Raw genomic sequence first — 23135 nt, forward strand, 5'->3', positions numbered from 1 at the left:
GTAGCATCAGGCTTGAATGTCATGCCGATCAAAGCTCTAATCAAATGGTGACATATGCTTTATAAGCTTTAGATTAACACTTCTGGGAGAAAGGTGTTTTTTTCTTGGGATGGAATATTTTGTAAAATACCATTTAAAATATGAAATGTTAGTATGTGTGTGTGTGTGTGTGTGTGTGTGAGAGAGAGAGAGGATGACCATTGGAGTACAGCTGGTCGATGGGATGTAAGTAGGACAGTCTGGGCTGGATCAAAAAACATCTCCCTGGCTCTAATCTAAAAGGGTCACTCACACCTCTCTCTGACGCCACACAGAGTGCAAACATTGCCAGGGTCAATTCAGGACTGTCCTCATCCTGAAAGCAAAATCTGTTACTGCTTTGTCGAGACATTGATCAACTTGACTCAAAATGTCGACAAACGAATTGTGCTACGGTATTGATGGTGGGTGATTGTCATAGGATACAACCATAATGTCAAACCTAACAGCTGGAGCAGGAGCTTTGTGTATAAGTCTCAGGACTTACTAAGACCACGAATATTTGTTTACAACTGTTGGTCGATAAATATTTCATTTGATATTCTATTTTCTTGTCTTTTATGTGAGCCAGAAAGAATGAGCACTGAATTACAAGCACTGAAATGATTATACCGTGGCAGATAGCTGAGTGGGAGGTAAAACATATTATTGAACTTTTTTGGAAAGATTTTCAAAGGATTCAGAATGAACTTCTCCTTTCTAAGTATTGTGTTGTATGGCGGTAAATTCCTTATCCAGATTCTGGGGGCTGAGTTTTCTTTTGTTTTGATGTGACAATCATACTGGAGGCAAGTGGGAGTTCTTTTGTAACACCCCCTCCGTTGCTTTGCATCAGCAATTGGATATGACAGCCTTTGCTGGCTGTGTTGCATCTCCAAACTATCACCCTATTTCACACAGTCACACAGCTGAAATGCTTTAGTTTGAGGAATTTTGTAGACGTCACCTCAATCGAATCGTACAGTGACAGAGTACTAGGCCATACACAGTTGATTTACTGTTTAATGGATTTCATTTTTTTTTTGTGGCGAGCAAGCAAATACACCTATCAGCCATACCAAAAGATGTTAGACTTTTGGTATAATGGTTTTGAAATGAGTTACAGGGACCACCGTTTTTCATTTTTCATTTTGCAGAGGCATATTCTGCATTTTTTATTATTTTTTTTATTATTATTTTTTTATACAATTGATGACCTAGCTGAAATATATACCATTCTGCTAAAGTAATCAGACCTATTCTTAATTCAGCTAGAATTCTACATTTAACAACATCTCCAACTACCATACAAATATTTTTAGACAGGTGAAGAACGCGCACAAATTTTCTTCTTTCGTAGTTTAGTCATATTTTGCTTACCTTAGTCGTGTTTACTTTGCAGGTTGACTAGCATCTATTGAGTTGCAATATCTCATAAATTGAATGCCCAACTTGAAGTATCTTCAAAACGAGTTTTGCGACCACGTAATCCAAAACAACGTCTTTTTTCCTAAAATTAGCCGCCTGTTCGCGATTCACAAATTATTATTTTGATTCACATGATTCGATCCACTGCGATTGAACCGAATTCCATTTACTACAGTGGCTAAGTTTGGGAAAGCCTTATTTAGCAGATGCTTTTATCCACAGCGACTTAGTCAGGGCAAACCATAAATAAATGGAGATATGAAAAAATAATTGTTTTGTGTAAATTCACTGTCGTGTGTGTCAGATGGGGATAACAGCTTCTGCTTTGCCAGTAATGTAATGTAAATATCTGATAACACGGTGGCTATAGATAACTACTCCGTCTCCTTTAACATGCAATTATTCCACTCACTAACTGTTCCTTGCCACTTACATTTCAATGATTTGTTTAATTTTGCAGCCTTCTCTTGTCCTATCTTATGATAATGATGTTGGATGACTAGTTTATTTTCTGTCACTGAATGTAAATCAGTGTTCTGGTTTGAAGAGGCTAGAGAGGTGTTGGTCTGAGTAGGGTACCACTTCAGTCCCCCCTTCATTTTCTTTTAAAAGTGAGCATTTAGCTCACCATAAACTATTCAACCAAAAATGAATCGAAATCCATTTTTATTCGTCAAATGCTTCATAAACAACAGGTGTGCTGTAGACCAACAGTGAAATGCTTACTTATTCAGTCCATCCCATCACAATTTCTTTCACTGTAAAAAAAAAAAGAAGGTTGTTTATCAATGGGTTTGTATTAGTCTCTAAGCCATTGAAGGAAATGTAGCTTTTATTCCTTATCAGCAGAGGATAGGTTATTGGACTTTCGGTCCTCCTGTTTTTTGGTCATAGTATTATCACCTACTTGGCCAAGTTTAAAAGGACTTTTGCAAGTCTTTAAATAACATTACACATTTTGGAATCCTAGCTTTTAGGTTATTATATCCTCTACTTAGCATGCATAAATTGCGTGGTCAGTTTCATGGAAGAGTGCCCTGGTCAATGGTCATTTGTATTTTGTTTGACCTGGTAAATTGGCATGCCAATCTTCCAGACATATGTGTGGGACTACAAGGATTGTATAGCATTACAATCAAACTAAAGTGAACGAGTTACTGCTTTGCTGATTCAATGTGGTCAAACAGCTTTAAGAGAGAATCAGTTCTTAAGAAGTTACTCAATTGTGGCATTTATACTGTTGCTTTTGTTTGTTTGAGATCTCAAGAGGGAGATGGAAGTTTCCCAGCTGGGAACGTCCTCAAGTCACAGAATACATAAAAAATACAGGCCGAGTTCAATCAAATCAACCCAAATTCCACCACAGAACTGGAAATGTACAAAACCGCAAGTTTATTCGAACGACACTGATATACGTCATAGATGGATATGCGTATGACACTGTTAAAGTATTAATGGAGAGAGAAAAATCCCCTGCCTGACCCTAGCACCATGAAGCATTGCAACTAGCTACATACAGTAAGAATGTGTCTTTCCTTGCTCCTCGAGGACACTCTTTGGCTTCCCTGACACGTCCATGTTTTTATCTCCTCTGGAATGGAGGTGGGGTGACACCCATTGGTAAATAATCACGAACGAGGTGTCGAGCAGAACGGAATTCGAACTGACACAGCCTCACTTGTGATAAGGGATCTTTAATATGACGCCGGGTGCCTACTTCAATCGGTTGCCATGACAGCCAAGCCTGACACTAATATCAGGAGATTAAGGGTAGGGGTGTCCAATAGTGCGTGTTACACAGCAAGGTTATTAAAGTTTTAAAATGTTATTAAGCGCATGACTGGACAGAGGAAAGTATCCGAGACAAGTTTGTCTGTTGGCGTAAGATGTAGTCCTCCAAAAGTGTCTAAATGTCATTTGTGTAATTGTTTGGCTTTTGGTAATTGTTTGGTAATTGGTGGCATCAGAACAGTTTTTCTTTAGTCTATTGTCTGTTTTTAAGATTTGCAGTTTGAGGCTTTCAATATGATTGTTTTCTCTTAGCCATTTAAAAAATAAAAATGTTTTACCTTTATTTAACTAGGCAAGTCAGTTAAGAACAAATTCTTATTTTCAATGACGGCCTAGGAACAGTGGATTAACTGCCTTGTTCAGGGACAGAACGACAGATTTTTGCCTTGTCAGCTCGGGGATTCGATCTTGCAACCTTTCGGTTACTAGTCCAATGCTCTAACCACTAGGCTACGCTGCCACCCCTTTAATTAAGCTATAATTTCAATGTTAATATGTAAACAGCAATGCATGTTTAGACTTGAGGGTAGAAATGTTGTACCAAAGGGGTAGCTGTACATTATTACTATGGCAAAACGACAGCATATGTACAACTGACAATTGGCAGCTATTGACAGACATTTTGTCAAGAGTGTGAAAAAGCTACTCATTCTACAAAATAAAGCTTATTCGATCACAAATCGAATCACAAATCGAACAATGAGCCAGATGTTTCACCGGATGTATACATTTTCCGGTTGGCATTTCCACTCACCACCAAATATGGTGATGAGAGGAAGCCCAGTGGCCGGTAGTGGGAGAAGATGGAGCGAGATGTATTTTGTCTGTTTATTTTCTCATCAATGAAACAGTTGATCTCTACCTTGGATCTCTTGACTTTACCCTTTGCCAATGTTTTTTAAAAATGGTCTTGTTTAGGAGTTCAAGGGCGAATTGAGTTATTGCACATGTGCGCTTTAGAGTAGGCATTCCCTAACGAAAATATGCTAATACATACTAGAATGCGCCAATAGGATCGCTTGGCTCTGCCCACCTCCTTGCTTGTTCTGCCCGCTAGGATTCATTTGCTCCCATTAGAAACGACAGGCTGTGGTCTATCATGGGTTAGTTATATAAAACCTTTGTCTCGACTATCCATCCACTCACAAGTTTGACGCTGAGTTTGAAGCTCCACTGCCCTCTTTTTCTCAAGTTATTTTCCCCTCTCGTTTCGTTCCATTGGTATGACCAACCCACTCTGTTCTCACCCTTTCAAAGAAAGACTCAAATAATGAATCTATGAAATGTTTTTTTCCCCTAGGCATTGGGTGTTCAATGGGAAACATTAAAGTAACTGAAATTCTGTATCTTCAGCTTTCTGAAGGAAGTATAGTTTTGACAGCATAGTCCTTTCAGATCTGTTATTTAGTTAGCTAATTCGTTAGTTAGCTAATATTTGTTAGTCGGTTAGGAAGCTACTTAGTTAACGTTAGTTAGATAGTAAGCTAGTTAGCTAGCAAATAACTTGTGAGAAGGCTAGCTAGTAACTTAGTTAGTTAGCTAGCTTGCTAGGGAATGGGGCTTGAGGTTGAACTGGAACCAGCCAGCTACATATACTCACAGATGCGTGCCCTCAATAATTCAGCCTATATGAACTGTTGGAACCTATGAATAAATAAAACATGGAGGATGACATGCAGAAAACTGAAACGGCTTGAAGGTCCAACATGTAACGAACTCTGGTGAATGTGTCATCAGATGTTTAATATATTGTAGTGCTCGACTTGGTCTGAAATAGGTGCCGGTACTCAATTTGGGTGCCGGTACGGTTTATATTTAGGTGCAGGAGCAAAAGGAGCTTAAGCAGCAGATGATTTTAGGTGCCGGCACTCCGCTCTGATGAGCTCCTGCCAAAGTCGAGCACTGATAGATTATATCTTTGATCCACTGAGCTGAGCTATCAAATGGTGGCTGGACCTTGTCTTCCCCAATCGGTTTTCACCACATTAGAGAAAGATGTGTCTCTCTGTCCTCTCATTTTCAATCACTGCCCACATTCCCTACTTTCTAATATGCATTCTTTGCTTGTCTTATTGGCAGAATTTTCTTATCCAGATCTTCTTTCACCCTCTCTTTCTTGCTCACTGTCTTTTCCCTCCCTCACTTCATGTCTCCCCGGTCTCTCTCCCCTCCAAGATAGTAACCATGGTTACCACCTAACATACAGTAATAACATGATGTTATCACTGAAACATGACTGTCAAATAAAGCACTACCAGTGGGCTAGTTTAGCAAGAATTTTACACCCTACATTTTCTTTTTTTACTTCAGCAGATGTCGAGGTACCATCATTGTGCCTCATGAAAAGGCATACGTTGAAGTACCATCAAATCCCCAAAAAATGGTTTTGCCCAGCTCCTTCCCAATCCAATATCTATCAACACATACTCTACAGATTACTACACATGGATAATCAATGAAGTCACTTTACCTCTCTCCATCCCATCTGCTCTCTCCAGCCAAACTTAAATCCCTGTCACTAGAATGGAATCGACTTTCCTGTCTCTCCAAATCAATGTCTGAAATACAAGCTTGGCCTTTGCTACTCACACCCAGCTTTGTGGTCATCTGTAGCTCACTTGGTATAGCATGGCGCTTGCAATGCCAGGATAGTGGGTTCGATTCCTGGGACTACCCACACGTAAAATGTATGCATGCGTGACTGTAAGTCGCTTTGGATAAAAGTGTCTGCTAAATGGCATTTTATTATTATAGCCCCCATTTAGACCGCTGATAGCTTATTATTCATGTATTATTACATTATTATGCCTTTCATAGACAGCACTGGAAAGTTGATAGAGAAGTGTTTAGAATGTTAGGGGTACTCAACTTTTGTGAGGGATTTTGCTTTCTCAGATCGTGCTATTAGCGTTTGAACCTTAGATCATATTTTCCAATCCAATGGTGTGTAGACTAGAGCAGGTTTTGAATCTTAGAGAGATGTTCTCTTCATTCCCTTTCAGGTATTAGCTTCGTTAGTTCGTAGAGGGAGGAAATACTGCAATTTCACAATAGGCCTATGTGTTTTTATGCCTGCCAAGTATTGGGTTCTTGGAAACAAACGTAGGTGAGTGGTAGATGAGTGAAACCAACAGAGACAGACTGACACTGAAAGCCAGACAGAGAAACAAAGCAAGTAGAAAGACCAAGAGGGAGGGCGAGCGGGGAAGAGAAAAGTGGAATTATGTGGCTAGAAATGGTATGAGCGAGAAAGTGAATAGGTGAGGGTGAACATAGACGCGACACACGAGGGGAGCAATGTGTGTTGTAGTGGAAGTTGAGGTCCAACGTGATGTTAAATATGTTCTTTGATCCTCTGCTCCAGGGTTGTCTGACATAAAGTACCAGTCAAAATGTTGGACACACCTACTTAATCAAGGGTTTTTCTGTATTTTTTACTATTGTCTACATTGTAGAATAATAGTGAAGACATAAACTATGAAATAACACATATGGAAACATGTACAGTAGTAACCAAATATATTTTATTTTTGAGTTTCTTCAAAGTAGCCACCCTTGCCTTGATGACAGCTTTGCACACTCTTGACATTCTCTCAACCAGCTTCATGACGTAGTCACCTAGAATGCATTTCAATTAACAGGTGTGCTTGTTAATTTGTGGAATTTCTTTCCTCCTTAATGCGTTTGAGTCAATCAGCTGTGTTGTGACAATGTATGGGGTGGTATACAGAAGATAGCCCTATTTGGTAAAAGATCAGGTCCATATTATGGCAAGAACAGCTGAAATAAGCAAAGAGAAACAACAGCATTACTTTAAGTCATGAAAGTCAGTCAATCTGGAAAATATCAAGAACTTTGAAAGTTTCTTCAAGTGCTCTCGCAAAAACCATCAAGTGCTATGATGAAGCTGGCTCTCATGAGGACCGCCACAGGAAAGGAAGACCCAGTTACTGCTGCTGAAAAGTTCATTCGAGTTAACTGCGCCTCAGATTGCAGCCCAAATAAATGCTTCACAGAGTTCAAGTAACAGACACATCTCAACATCAACTGTTCAGAGGAGACTGTGTGAATCAGGCCTTCGTGGTTGAATTGCTGCAAAGAAAGCACTACTAAAGGGCACCAATAAGAAGAAGAGACATGCTTGCGCCAAGAAACGCAAGCAATGGACATTAGACGGGTGGACATCTGTCCTTTGGTCTGATGAGTCCAAATTTGAGATTTTGGGCTCCAACCGTCATGTCTTTGTGAGACGCAGAATAGGTGAATGGATGATCTCCGTATATGTGGTTCCCACCGTGAAGCATGGAGGAGGATGTGTGAAGGGGTGGGGGTGCTTTGCTGGTGACACTGTCAATGGTTTATTTAGAATTCACGGAACACTTAACCAGCATGGCTACCACATCATCCTGCAGTGATGATGTTTGCGCTTAGTGGGACTATCATTTGTTTTTCAACATGACAATGACCCAAAACCAACCTCCAGGCTGTGTAAGGGCTATTTGACCAAGAAAGAGAGTGATGGAGTGCTGCATCAGATGACCTGGCCTCTATAATCACCTGACCTCAACCCAATTGAGACGGTTTGGGATGAGTTGGACTGCAGAGTGAAGGAAAAGCAGCCAGCACATGTGGGAAGTCCTTCAAGACTGTTGGAAAAGTATTCCTCTTTTTTTTTAACTTTATTTAACTAGGCAAGTCAGTTAAGAACAAATTCTTATTTTCAATGTCGGCCTAGGAACAGTGTGTTAAACTGCCTTGTTCAGGGGCAGAACGACAGATTTTTGCCTTGTCAGCTCGGGGATTCGATCTTGCAACTTTTCGGTTACTAATCCAACGCTCTAACCACTAGGCTACCTGCCACCACGTGAAGCTGGTTGAGAGAATGTCTAGAGTGTGCAAAGCTGTCATCAAGGCAAAGGGTGTCTGTCTACTTTGAAGAATCTCAAATATGAACTATATTTTGATTTGTCTAACAATTTTAGGTTACTGCATGATTCCATGTGTGTTATTTGATAGTTTTGATGTCTTCACTATTATTCAACAATGTAGAAAATAGTTTAAAAAATTATGAAAAACCCTTGAATGAGTAGGTTTGTCCAAACTTTTGACTGATACTGTATGTCCCCGGGGATGTCACTTCTCTCCATGTAGACATTCACATGTTTGCACACATACAGTGCATTCGGAAAGTATTCAGACCCCTTGACTTTTTCTACATTTTGGTACGTTACAGCCTTATTCTAAAATAGTTTAAATTGTTTTGTTTTTTCTCATCAATCTACACACAATACCCCATAATGACAAAGAAAAACAGTTTTTTTTGTTGAAATTGTTACAAATTTATTAAAAATAAACCTAAATATAGCATTTGCATAAGTATTCAGACCCTTTACTCAGTACTTTGTTGAAGAACCTGGCAGCGATTACAGCCTCGAGTATTCTTGGGTATGACGCTATAAGCTTGGCACACCTGTATTTGGGGAGTTTCCCCCATTCTTTTCTGCAGATCCTCTCAAGTTCTGTCAGGTTGGATGGGGAGCATCCCTGCACAGATATTTTCTGGTCTCTCCAGACCAGAGAGAGCTCGGATTCAAGTCTGGGTTTTGGCTAGGCCACTCAAAGACATTCAGAGAATGTCCCGAAACCGCTCTTCATTGTCTTGGCTGTGTTTAGGATCGTTGTCCTGTTGGGCGGGGAACCTTCGCCCCAGTCTGAGGCCCTGAGCACTCTGGAGCAGGTTTTCATCAAGGATCTCTCTGTACTTTTCTCCGTTCATCTTTCCCTCGATCCTGACTAGTCTCCTGGTCCCTGTCGCTGAAAAACATCCCCACAGCAGGATGCTGCCACCACCATGCTTCACCGTAGGGATGGTGCCAGGTTTCTTCCAGATGTGACGCTTGGCATTCAGGCCAAAGAGTTTCATTAGACCTGATAAATTTGTTTCTCATGGTCAGAGTCCTTTAGGTGCCTTTTGGCAAACTCAAAGCTCAAAGCTCTAGGAAGAGTCTTGGTGGTTCCAAACTAATTCCATTTAAGAATGATGGAGGCCACTGTGTTCTTGGGGACCTTCAATGCTGCAGATATGTTTTTGGTACCCTTCCCCAGTTCTGTGCCTCGACACAATCCTGTCTCGGAGCTTCGACTTCATGGTTTGGTTTTTGCTCTGGCATGCACTGTCAACTGTGGGACCTTTATATAGACAGATGTGTGCCTTTCCAAATCATGTCCAATCAATTGAATTTACCACAGGTGGACTCCAATCAAATTGTATACACATCTCAAGGATGATCAATGGAAACCGGATGCACCTGAGCTCAATTTCTAAATACTTATGTAAATAAAGTATTACAGTTTTATTTTTGATACATTTGCAAACATTTCTAAACCTGTTTTTGCTTCGTCATCATCGGGTAGTGTGTGTAGATTGAGATTTTTATTTGTTTAATACGTTTTTGAATAAGGCTGTAATGTAACAAAATGTGGAAAAAGTCAAGGGGTCTGAATACTTTCCGAATGCTCTGTACATGTTTGGCACACGCATGGCGCCAATATCGTTTCTGTGACATAAAGCCACACATCGGGGTTTGTGTCCGGAAAATGTGGCACAGGATATTTGATCAGCAACATTTGAATTTACCGGACATTGGCGAAATCTGCCGGACCCATATGCATTGGGTGCGTACACTGATTAGATCATCCACCCAAGGTGCTCAGAATGACAGAAATCTCATTTAGATTATGGTAATTATTAACCCTGATCAAGACAGCTTATCTGTCGAAACGTTGGATATTAGGTTATTACATTATTGCATCTGAGCTCCTAGAGTGTGCTGCTCTCCTTTTAATTTTTCAAGTGTTCTACTCCGCTAGCCAGCGCCTCGCCTAAATAGGTGTGTGTTTCTTTCGCCTCTAAATTATCATAACATCCAAGCCGAGGATGCAATATTGTGTGTTCCTTCTTACCAAATTCTGAGGACCATAATGGAAAAAAGTCCCAGACGTTGTGTGTTATCCTCAATGATTTTACCCATGTGGATTGTATGGCTTTTTCAAGTTTTGTGTGACACTTGTTTTTCTTAAATGGTCGAATTAATCCACGAAACGATGTGCACTTTGAATAACTGTCCATTTTACTTTCCCTCAGCCAACAAGACGAGTAACGAACAGCAACATCACTAGCCTATGCCTACTATCCCCCATAGGAGAAAAGTGTATCTGTTCTATTAGTCAGCGTGTCAAGAAATAAATAGCCCAAACAGACTCTGGGACAAATCAAATGTTATTGATCACATGATTAGCAGATGTTAATGCTAGTGTAGCGAAATGCTTGTGCTTCTAATTCCGACAGTGCAGTAATATCTAACAAGTAATCTAACAATTTCCCAACAACTACCTAATACACACAAATCTAAAGGGGTGAATGAGAATATGTACATATAAATATATGGATGAGCGATGGCCGAGCAGCATAGGCAAGGTCCAATAGATGGTGTAAAATACAGTATATACATATGATATGAGTAATGTAGCATATTTTAACATGATTAAAGTGGCATTATTTAAAGTGACTAGTGATCCATTTATTAAAGTGGCCAGTGATTGGGTCTCAATGTAGGCAGCAGCCTCTCTGAGTTAGTGATTGCTGTTTAGCAGTCTGATGGCCTTGAGATAGAAGCTGTTTTTCAGTCTCTCGGTCCCAGCTTTGATGCACCTTTTTGACCTCGCCTTCTGGATTGTAGCGTTGGGAACAGGCAGTGGCTCGGGTTGTTGTTGTCCTTGAGGATCTTTTTGGCCTTCCTGTGACATCGGGGGCTGTAGGTGTCATGGAGGGCAGGTAGTTTGCCCCCCGGTGATGCGTTGTGCTGACCTCACTACCCTCTGGAGAGCCTTGTGGTTGAGGGCGGTGCAGTTGCCGTACCAGGCTGTGATACAGCCCTACAGGATACTTTCGATTGTGCATCTGTTAAAGTTTGTGTACCATTTCAGTTTGTCTGTGATGTGTACGCCGAAGAGCTTAACATTTTCCACCTTCTCCACTGCTGTCTCGTAGATTTGGATAGGGAGGTGCTCCCTCTGCTGTTTCCTGAAGTCCACGATCATCTCCTTTGTTTTGTTGACGTTGAGTGAGAGGTTGTTCTCCTGACACCACACTCCGAGTGCCCTCACCTCCTCCCTGTAGGCTGTCTCGTCGTTGTTGGTAATCAAGCCCACTACTGTTGTCGCCTGAAAACTTGATGATTGAGTTGGAGGCGTGGGTGAACAGGGAGTACAGGAGGTGGCTGAGCATGCACCCTTGTGGGGCCCCAGTGTTGAGGGTCAGCGAAGTGGAGATGTTGTTTCCTACCTTCACCACCTGGGGGCGGCCCGTCGGGAAGTCCAGGACCCAATTGCACAGGGCGGGGTTGAGACCCAGGGCCTCCAGTTTGATGATGAGCTTGGAGGGTACTATGGTGTTGAATGCTGAGCTGTAGTTAATTAACAGCATTCTTACATAGGTGGTCCTCTTGTCCAGATGGGGGATAGGGCAGTGTGATGGCGATTGCGATATTTACATCAATGAATAAAACCTTTATTTAATTGGGCAAGTCAGTTAAGAAGAAATTCTTATTTACAATGTAGGCCTAGCAAAAGGCCTCCATCGGGGACAGGGATTAAAAATATAGGACAAAACACCTAAGACAACATCACAGCGTGGTAGCAGCACAGGGTGCAAACATTATTTCAATTGAAACAATTGACATTTTAGTAGACGCTCTTATATGAGTGCATACATTTTCAAATCAAATCAAATTTGATTTGTCACATACACATGGTAGCAGATGTTAATGCGAGTGTAGCGAAATGCTTGTGCTTCTAGTTCCGACAATGCAGTAATAACCAACAAGTAATCTAACCTAACAATTCCACAACTACTACCTTATACACACAAGTGTAAAGGGATAAAGAATATGTACATAAAGATATATGAATGAGTGATGGTACAGAACGGCATAGGCAAGATGCAGTAGATGGTATAGAGTACAGCATATACATATGAGATGAGTAATGTAGGGTATGTAAACATAAAGTGGCATAGTTTAAAGTGGCTAGTGATACATGTATTACATAAAGATGGCAAGATGCAGTAGATGATATAGAGTACAGTATATACATATACATATGAGATGAGTAATGTAGGGTATGTAAACATTATATTAAGTGGCATTGTTTAAAGTGGCTAGTGGTACATTTTTACATAATTTCCATCAATTCCCATTATTAAAGTGGCTGGAGTTGAGTCAGTATGTTGGCAGCGGCCACTAAATGTTAGTGGTGGCTGTTTAACAGTCTGATGGCCTTGAGATAGAAGCTGTTTTTCAGTCTCTCGGTCCCTGCTTTGATGCACCTGTACTTTTCATATTTGTCCCCCGTGGGAATCGAACCCACAACCCTGGCTGCTCTACCAGCTGAGCCACGCGGGAACACGCACAATTCTCAAAGGGACCATTGATCCAACTGTTTGATACCGGACACTGTGGATGATCCAGAAGAAACTGTCTCTTATTGTGTCCCAGTGTGGAGATGTTCTGTGTGTTAACTCAGTTGTTGTTGTTCCAGTGTATCTTAAATGGTTGTTGTTCATAGTCTTGTTCTTGTTGTTGTTTTGCAGTTTGTTTGCAAATGTGTGTTGTTGCAGTTTGCCTTTTTAATGTGATTTTTTGTGTGTTCTAGTGTGGTCCAGGAGAAGTTCTGTGGCATCATCAACATCTGTGTGGAGGCGCTGCATGACGTGATGACGGAAGACTCCGACACAGGAACCCTCAAAGAGTACGTCTGACCTGAACGCGACCACAGCACGACCACATTATGACCATAGCTTGCCCACAGCATGACCACAACGACAGTCAATAGAACTGATGACAGAAATGGAAATGCATGTGATGCAAAAAATGGATTTAGTCTGATCCTTTAAACTGTGTGAATGTGAGAAACAGAAAGCAAGAACCACAGTGTCTACGGTTAGAATCTGAGGGCGCCTACATGAAATCGGAATCGGCGGTAGGAATCTGAAAGACATCAAACCCAAAAGCCTAAAGAGAAAGTTTGATAAAGTAATGTAATCCCATAAGGAGGAGGTGTGCTGGTTCAACATAACATTGGCTGTGCCAATCTTCGGATTTAATGGTGCGTGAAATGGCACAGGGAACAATGGTGCACGGCGTAATAGTGTTTACCCCAGACATATGATAGCAGCCCTAGCGCTACCGACCCCCGCCCAGACAGCACACTGGCATGCGGAGTTCACACTTCAACTCCTCAAGTTATTTTGGCTGTTGTTGAAAGTTGTTAGGAATCAGCTCTGGGCATCCTAGCAAATGGAAGTTTCTTGCTTTTATTGTTTGCAAATGCAATAAACGGACACACTGATGGAGATAAAAAGTTGATGCAAATAGTGAGGAATTAATGGGTAGTTTGTCACCACCATGCTTGTGTATTTGTATGTATGTGTGTGTGTGTGTGTGTATCCATGTGTGGGTCATTCTCACAAAACTGACATTTGACCCCAAAAATCTTGTCATTTTTCACGACATTTCCTCTTGGATCACTGAGATTAGATCTGTACTTATCTATTTCATAATTATTGTTATGTTTTTTTCGATCAGATATTATGCATTTTACCACCATTTCCACAAAGTTCTCATTACCGTAACAGTCCAAAAAAGTAATACATTTCAAATATATTTTTTATGTTGCTCCACTAATTAAAAATGTAATTATACAATTATAATCAAATTGTATTTGACATCTTTACCCAATTTGAGCTTCAGCCTTTTCGGTAAGGTGAAGTGGGGTCAAAGGGGCGTTTGAGAATAAGAACCTCATTCTGAATGCATATACAGTAAGCAAATAAATGAAGTTCTACTACTTAATAAATGTTGTAGTTTAATGTAAACTTCAACTATTATAACCTTTTTTTATGATTTATGGACAAACGACAACATATTTTGTGTTTTATTCATGCATGTTGGGTTTTATCTAATTTAACATTTTATAAAAAATTACCAGAGAATTTAATCCAGATGTATTTAGGTAATGACAATTTGGGGTGAAAATGTTAAGGATTCGGGATAAAGTGTATTTAAAATAAGACACTTTGCCAAAAACTAAACATCTTAGTCCGCAGAATGATAGTTGATATTTGCAGATGCATCATGGTTTTGTTGCTCAATTTGCTATAGACATGTTTGAAACTGGTTTCATGAGAATCACCTGTATAATACTTTTGTGTGTAAATATGTATGTGAATGAATGTGTGAATGTTTTGTGGATGCAGCGATTATATGGTGTGTATGATATACGAGAGTGATGCCGCAGTGCATCATGGGTTTTAGATGATGTCATGCCCTAAGGTTCTCTCCCCTCGAAGACTCTTCATCACAGTCACCATGTCTATGTTACATTCACTACTGCATTATCAATCACACGGCTGCATGATTCATGGGCATACCCATTGGGCCATATGTGTTGGCGCATTGTACATGTGTCTGTCTGTGTGTGGCGCGCTTGCATGTATGTGTGCGTGCGTAGGGTGCATGTATATGTTGGTACATGTCTGTCTGTCCATGTGTAACTGTGTGTGTGTGTTTCTCTCTGCTAGCTGTATGTTGATGAGCCATTTCGAGGAACCCAAGCTGACTGACGATGAGGAGCCTCCCACAGAACAGGACAAGAGGAAGAAACTGGTGAGTCTATACACACACACACACACACACACACATACACACACACACACACACACACACACACACACACACACACACACACACACACACACACACACACACAGAGACAGAGGACAGTGTGTTCTGTTAAATTACAACCACAGAATTTTCTCCCCACTGCATAGCGTGTTGTAATTTGGTTTTGTTTCAAACCATTGGCAACTTTCTGAGCCATGGTTCTCGTTTTACGTGTGTCCGTCCTGCTGTGTGTCTGTGGACAATCATGGTTCCTCTGCAGGCTCCACAGGTGGTTCACAGTGGGTAAAATAATAACGCTATATATATTAAAGTATGACTTTACTCAACCAACCGCCCGCTTACTCTCCTAAACAGGTTGAATAAGTTGGTGTGTTGGTGCACATCTACGCACAGGGGTGTGTGGGAATGAGTGTGTGTGTGTGTGTGTGTGTGTGTGTGTGTGTGTGTGTGTGTGTGTGTGTGTGTGTGTGTGTGTGTGTGTGTGTGTGTGTGTGTGTGTGTGTCTGCGCGCGCACGGTTTTGTTTGCATGTTTGTTTGTCGGCACTGTGTGGCGGTGTCCCACAGCACTTATCACCTCAGCCCAGACCCCTGATGTTTCCCCTGAGGGTAAGACAGCAGAGCACAAAGAGACAGCAGCACTATAACACACACACAGCTGGCACTGCTTGTTCCAGCGCAGCTCCCTTGAAGGATGGTCGCTGTGTTCAGTCTGACTCTTTCTCTCTCTGTTTCTCTCTCTCACTCTCACTCTCTCTCACTCACTCTCACTCTCTCTCACTCACTCTCTCTCTCTCACACACACGCACACACACACACACACACACACACACACACATTGTTGATCTGCTTGCTAGCCAGCAAGGGGAGAGCATATTCGTTTTTTAAGTGTTAGAAGAGCGCTAAATGTTCTGCCTTAGATCCCCAGTCCAACACGAAGATATCTCACACCTGCACAGCCGCTGTGTGTACTCAAGCGCTGTTTCTAGCAGGTGGGTTTGCTTCAGTAGTTGTGTGATCTGGGACACGGCCCCCTACCACCGGTGTGACAGTAATAGAATGGAACAAGGCCCAGTCAGAGCACTCTCGGAGTCTAGAGTGTAGCAAAACACACACACACGCACTCCTGCTCACATCTCTAGTGCTGCTCGTCGCAGGGCGGAAACCCTTTCCCTGCGTACCGTTCTCAGAAGGGCATTTGAAATGAGCAACAAAACCATGTTTTTTTTTAACCTTCACTTTACCTTTCATGTTGCGCTTATCATATTTAGTCTCCTCGGGAGAAAACCGTCACAGACATTTCAGCTATCCAGAAGCTTGTAAAGTTTGTTCTGTGGCGCTTACCATAGCATGAGACAAGGTCTCAAGCCTCTTCAATGGGAGCTGTTTAAAAGCAGCAGACATACATCAACAGGGGGACAATGAGTAAACCTCTGAGGTAGAATGGACAAACTGCACTAAACTGCCTAGACTGACACCAGTCTAACACAATACTCTTGCTCCTCAATTGCTATTTCGATTAAATATTTTAAACACTGGTGTTTCCAGACCTCATCAGACTGCACAATCAACACATTAGCATGCCAGTGAGTTTCTCACCTGCACAATTGAATAGCGTTGTGTGTGTGTGTGCATGCAAGTGTACCGTGTTGTTGTCCTCTGTGTGTCACCTGGCAAAATTGTATGCAACATAGTCTGCGAGGTAGCATTTGGCCTGTGTGTGTAACAGTGTACCTGTTTATGTGCTGCTACAGTGTCCCATCAACAGTGACCTTTGGCTAAGTGACGTCTGGGGCGCCATGTGTCCACTCCATAAGCCACGACTCCTGGTTGCGCCGCAAGTGTAGCTTCACTTATTAAACACTCGAAGTGTGTGTGCGCGTGCGTTTGTGCCCGTGTGACGGTATATCCATATTTGTATCCCCTTTGTTCAGGTGCTGAAAATGTATCATCTGTAACTCTCATTCTCCCAAACGCTTGATATAGTGGTCATTTGTGGAAATGGATATGGTCTCGATCTCTATTCGGGGACGTTCAGATGTCATGTATATTGGAGGCTTTAACAAGAGCATGTGGGGATGCGGTTTAGTTTGTCTGTAAGCAGGTAGGTGTTGTAGTGCCCGGAGGTGCTGCTGTTATGTTTCATTTTCTCCTCCTCATCCTACTCCTTCTCCTCCTCTGTTTCTCTCTCTCTCAGCTAGCTGTAGCCTTTCTCTGAACCGGCCTGAAGCTAAATTAATAAACACCATTTAGCACCATCCATCCAACCACTGAACAAGCTCATAGGTGTGGAAAGTTTCATTTTCTTTGAAGCCGTTAACGACTCTGAACTCTATTATTGCCGTAGAAGTGCCAACTCGTTAAATCAGTGGGCCTAGGATGGAAATGAGCCTCTCCCGAGATGCAACACTGCCTGGCTTTGTCAATCATGAATGGATGTCAATAGGAGAATTTTGTGTAAGTCGGGGTTACACGCACAAATTTCATGTCGGGGTTCGGCCCTTGAAGCGTAAGATATCGACGTCTCTTCCGATGTAGTGTGTGTTTGTGTGTGTCTGGGTTGGTTTAGATGGAGCAGACGTAACAGAAGCAGTTGTAACAGTGTTTGTGTGTGTAGGGCTGGCACAATTAACGGTGACATAACCATTTTGGGGGGGGGGGGGGACGAACAGCTAGCTGAAGATGGCCAGGCATTCATGCAGTAATATGGACTCTTAAAGGGATAGTTCACACATGACTGATATTAGCATTTTTTGTTAGCATTCATGTCCAAATAATCTGAAAGTATCTCAAATTGATTGTGAAGCTCAAAAAAAGTCACATAGACGTTTTGAAAATGATGATGCGTTAAAAATGCTAATATCGGTCCCATGACTTGATTGGGGTTTGTGCCACAAACGCTAAAAGATTAGCATGTGGACACAGTGCCAGGGCAACTAAAGCATGGATTGCTGTCACACCTAATTCACATACTGCTTACAAGGTAAGGAAACCAATATGTCATTGTGTAATTTGGGTGAACTATCCCTTTAACGACGTGATGAAACTTTGTTGCGCCTTGATGAAACTAGCGAATGAGTCTTCGGTTGCCTAGGCAACGCCCCGCACAATGCAGCAGCAGCAAACATAGAAATAGAATGTATTAATTACATTTCTATGGCAGCACATGCAGTCAGGAGCGAAGGAGAGGAGACAATGTGTGGCGGGAAATAATGTGGCTGGCCAATTACTGTCATCCAAAATTCCATGACCCTCACAACCGTGTGTGTTGCCCGAGGTTCAACTCTCTCACCGGTGTGTGTGTGGTGAAATATCCTCATCTCTCCTTTTCAGTCTCCTCTCATATTAATTATATATGCTTCACCTCTCGCTGTAGAACCTCAATAATGTACAGACAACAGCCAGGAAGACGAAGGAGTGAGCTCTATCATACCTCCCTTCCTGCCATCACTCCATTCTGCTCTCAATCTACCTCTCGATTCATTTCTCTCCCTCTCCATTCCTCTATACCTCCTTGCCCCTACCTTCCTTTTGTCCTCCTTTCCCTCCCTCCTTACATCTTTTCAGCCATCACTCCCTCCTTCCCTCCATCCGTCCTCCCTCCACCACCACTGAAGTAACTACTTCTACTGCTAATAAACAACTAAAATATATTATCCCACTACTATTTATAATACAGTCACTACCTCTGCTACTACACTAGTCTCACATTTTAAACACTAGCCTCTATCAATTTTAACTTCTACACTTCTCCCACTGACATAAAAATACATTTGGACAGCTGAAGCAAGTCGCACAATTTTTTCTGCAAAATCTACCTTTCTAGTTCTTTTGTTTTATTCATGCCTGGAGGTCCCTCTGCTTGCAGATGATGGTTGTATCTTTTCGGATGAAAAGATTTCCCCCTGCTCTGCTGTCTGAATAAAAGATGAACAGAATAACAGAGGGATAAATCTGAAGTTACGCTGTGTTGTTCCCTCAGACTTCTGCTGTTTCTCTTCCCTCTTTCACTGACAGACAAACCCGGGTGGAGCGCTTCCCTGGTGTGTCTTGCCATCAGTCTACTATGTGTGTGGGTGTGTGTACTAGCAGGGTGTGGTCGTTCAGTGTGTGTGTTGTGTGTGGTTGTACTAGTGGGGTGTGTGTGTGGGTGTCCAGACTTCTGGATCTCTTGTTTATCCAATGGTAATTTGTGTTTCTACTCCCTCTACCCTCAGGGGACTCTATGCCAGGGCTGTGTGTGTGTGGTCAAGGCAATTTGGATAATGCTTGCTCATTGTAGTGTAAGAAAACCAGGACTCAGAGCTAGGCCATTATCCAACTGAAATACACACTGTCTTACAAACACACATAGTCCTCGATACACACACTCTGTCTTTCACAAACACCATACCCTCAGATACACAAACTCCAGACAGAGACACTGTACAGCACTTTGAACAAGATGGAGAGCGCATCGATGATGGGTGGTGAGCATATAAAGAAGGGATTGAGGAAGACATAGGAACATCAATGGGGGTGGGGGCAGCACTTTGAGACGAGAGCATCAGGGATAGGTGGAGGAGGCGAGAGAAGAGGGAAACAAAAAGAAGAGGATGAAGAATTGACTAGGAGCAGAGGCAGTGGCGTGATGGGCACAGTGTGGAAGATGGAGTCGAGGAGGGATGCTGAGTGATGGAGGGTGCTGGAGTCAGAATGTGGAGTGACAATGTGGGATCGATGGTTTGGTTCAGAGGCTATTCTGTATTTTTTATTTGATATTTACTGTTAAGGCGTGGCACCCCCGTGCAGGACACAATTGTCTGCCTCTTTTGGGAGTTTAGGCCAGGGTAACTGCTATAAATGTAGGATTGAAATAAAACTGGATTTGATTTGTGCACGTGATTGTACGTGAATCTGTCTTTGGAGTGACCTGCAGATGGAGTGATTTTGGCTGGCCCCTCTGTGTTTGCCATCAGTGTTTTGACCGGTGTGTCTGTAACTGTATGTGTGGTTGTCACAGTTCTTCTCGCTCCCCAGTGGCAAGCTCCCTAACTGGGTCACATTCCAACCTCCTCCTGGCTTCTCCAGACTTTTCATTTTTGTACAGTGTGTGTCTGGCAGGAAATGTCCCCCGGAGCATGTTGGAGGTAAAGACAGTCATCTAAATCAGCTTCAAGTTTATATTATTAAAGATGTTATCAAGTATGAAGGGGAGGGGAAAGGGGACACGCACTAAATATCAACTTGAAACACTCTGAAACATAAACGATCAATCTGTCGCCACAGCTAAAAGCATTTAGATTACACATAACCCGTGTAATGAAAAATACGACAGCAGAATAGTGATGAGGGAAAAATCGATAGTTGTATATCGGGATATTATTTTTGACGATGTATCGTTTTGACTTTCGCAATATTATTTTTTGCGTTAGTTGGCTGTATATGCACAAACTCCAGTAATTTTCTTTCATAGCTTGTTCTCCGCATTCTTTTTAAATGAGACAATATGTTTTAGCACTTTTATTTCCCTGACTGATCAGAACTCGTTCTCTGTTGTCCCTCTGCAAAAGACATATATATGGTGAGCAATATGTTTGAAACATCAAATTGCAGTAAAATCGCAATACATATCGCATCAGCACCTAAGTATCATCGTATCGTGAGGTCCTTGGCCATTCCCAAACCTACAGTAGAAGAAGTGAAGAAAAACAATATGGTTGAAAACCAGTCGTAATGGGTCAGAGCTGGACTTTTTTCAGTGTGTTCAATTGGTTTGTTTGGGTTCTGAGTGGTTGTGATGGCTCTCATTGATCATTCCATCCTCCCACTTTTCTCTGTGGGATCATACGATTTACTGTCCTCAAACAGATGACATGGAGCGAAAGAGATGCACCGCTGCTTTTGTTTTGGCCTAAACGTCACCGTGTACACTTCAAAATGAAGAGGAATAATCCTGAAATGACTGTTTTTGTCTCGTCATTTCCTCAAGAGTTTCTCAAGGGTTCAGCTTTTCCTAGCTCTACCACGTGTTACTTCTAAATAGCAGAAGAAATAGGGCACTACTTTTACTGGAAATGTCTTGTCTTGTGGTCTGTCAAATGTATCCCTAATCGCTTTTCACCCAGAACTAATGTCTTGCATAATTGGCCAGATGCTCGATTAAGTTCTGTGTCCATACATATTAAGAGAAGATATGAATAAATGCTAGGAGTGGAACCGGAAAGAGGAGCTCCACCCTCTCTCGAAAATTGTGATTTGTCCAAATAACAAGTGAGAGAAAAAAACCTAAGCCCCTGAACTAATGCTGCTTGTTATCACACGCATCCCATTGCAGGATGACCTCTACCAGAATGTTTACATCATTTTATCTCTCGTAAACAGACTATGACCACCCTTTCAGACTCTCCTTCAAAACCACACAAATACCGCATTCACCCAATCCTGATTTGTCCAAGTTTACCATTGATGGAAAAACCCAAGCACCAAAACTATTGCTGCGTGTCATCAATTGGTGTTTATATTATAAATGCAGATCTATGGTACGATTTACGTTAACATAGTCTGTCCACAAGAGATGAACTTTCCCCTGATCATTGACCTGCCCAAATAATCCCGTTTATGAACCATAATGTGAATGACAAAGTTGGTTTTCCTCTTGGATTTTGTCTTGCAGAGCCCCCATTAACTCGTATACTCTGAGCGTCATCCACTAGTAGCCTGGTATTGCTTTCCAGTTCTCCCCAGCTGATGGGTTAAAGGCGCCCGCGTACTAGGTTCGGATTGCTCCTAGCAGAACTCGGCAAGGAGATGCGAAAGTTTGTGCCTTGCATACTCCCTTAATAAAAGACCTTGACTTGAAAAGCGAGAAAAAAGCAGCAATATTACGGTTTGTCCCTCTTGAGACTCCTTAGCAACAACATAGCCAGTATACACTTTCCCAAAATAGTCAGAATTAATCTGATAAATCAAGAAATCTGTAATTACGTGGAACAAAAATATAAATGCAACATGCAGCAATTTCAAAGATTTTACTGAGTTACAGTTCATATAAGGAAATCAGTCAATTTAAATAAATTCATTAGGCCCTAATCTATTTATTTCACATGACTGGGAGTACATATATGCGTCTGTTGGTCACAGATACCTTAAAAAAAGGTAGGGGCGTGTATCAGAAAACCAGTATCTGGTGTGACCATTTGCCTCATGCAGCACGTGACATCCCCTTCGCATAGAGTTGATCAGGCTGTTGAATGTGGCCTGTGGAATGTTGTCCCACTCCTCTTCAGTGGCTGTGCAAAGTTGCTGGATATTGGCGGGAACTGGAACACGCTGTCATACATCGATCCAGAGCATCCCAAACTGCTCAGTGGTTAACATGTCTGGTGAATATGCAGGCCATGGAGGAACTGGAACATTTTCAGCTTCCAGGAATTGTGTACAGATCCTTGTGACATGGGATTGTGCATTATCATGCTGAAACATGAGGTGAGGGCGCTGGAGGAATGGCCCGACAATGGGCCTTAGGATCTCGTCACAATATCTCTGTGCATTCAAATTGTCATTGATAAAATGCAGTTGTGTTCGTTGTCCGTAGCTTATGCCTGCCCATACCATAACCCCACCACCATGGGGCACCATGTTCATAACGTTGACATCCGCAAACAGCTCGCCCACACACCAAACACGCTGTCTGCCATCTGCCCGGTGCAGTTGAAACCGGGATTCATCTGTGAAGAGCACACCTTTCCAGCGTGCCAGTGGCCATCAAAGGTAAGCATTTGTCCACTGAAGTCGGTTACAATGCCAATCTGCAGTCAGGTCAAGATCCTGGTGAGGACGACGAGCACGCAGATGAGCTTCCCTAAGACGGTTTCTGACAGTTTGTGCAAAAATTATTCGATTGTGCAAACCCACAGTTTCATCAGCTGTCCGGGTGGCTGGTCTCAGACAATCTCGCAGGTGAAGAGGCCGGATGTGGAGGTCCTTGGCTGGCATGGTTACACGTGGTCTGTGGTTGTGAAGCCGGTTGGGCGTACTGCCAAATTCTGTAAAACAACGTTGGAGGCGGCTTTCATACTCTCACACTCTCTACATACGCTGCTGCTACTCTTTATTATCTATCCTGATTAGGGTTGCAAATGGTCGGAAACTTTCTGGTAAATCTTCCATGGGAATTT

At 42.1% G+C, this 23135-nt stretch overlaps 1 protein-coding gene across 1 annotated transcript in view; it reads left to right on the plus strand.

The window, feature by feature from the left end:
- The window catches only part of ipo11 (importin 11), a 237265-nt gene that overhangs the window by 176854 nt on the left and 37276 nt on the right, over positions 1–23135 (plus strand). Inside the window, exons 27-28 of the mRNA XM_071402543.1 lie at positions 12949–13044; positions 14876–14960. Coding sequence (XP_071258644.1) covers positions 12949–13044; positions 14876–14960 — 181 coding nt within the window. The remainder of the gene's footprint in view (positions 1–12948; positions 13045–14875; positions 14961–23135) is intronic.

This window comes from Salvelinus alpinus, chromosome 5 (assembly GCF_045679555.1).
Source record: "Salvelinus alpinus chromosome 5, SLU_Salpinus.1, whole genome shotgun sequence".
NCBI lineage: Eukaryota > Metazoa > Chordata > Actinopteri > Salmoniformes > Salmonidae > Salvelinus > Salvelinus alpinus.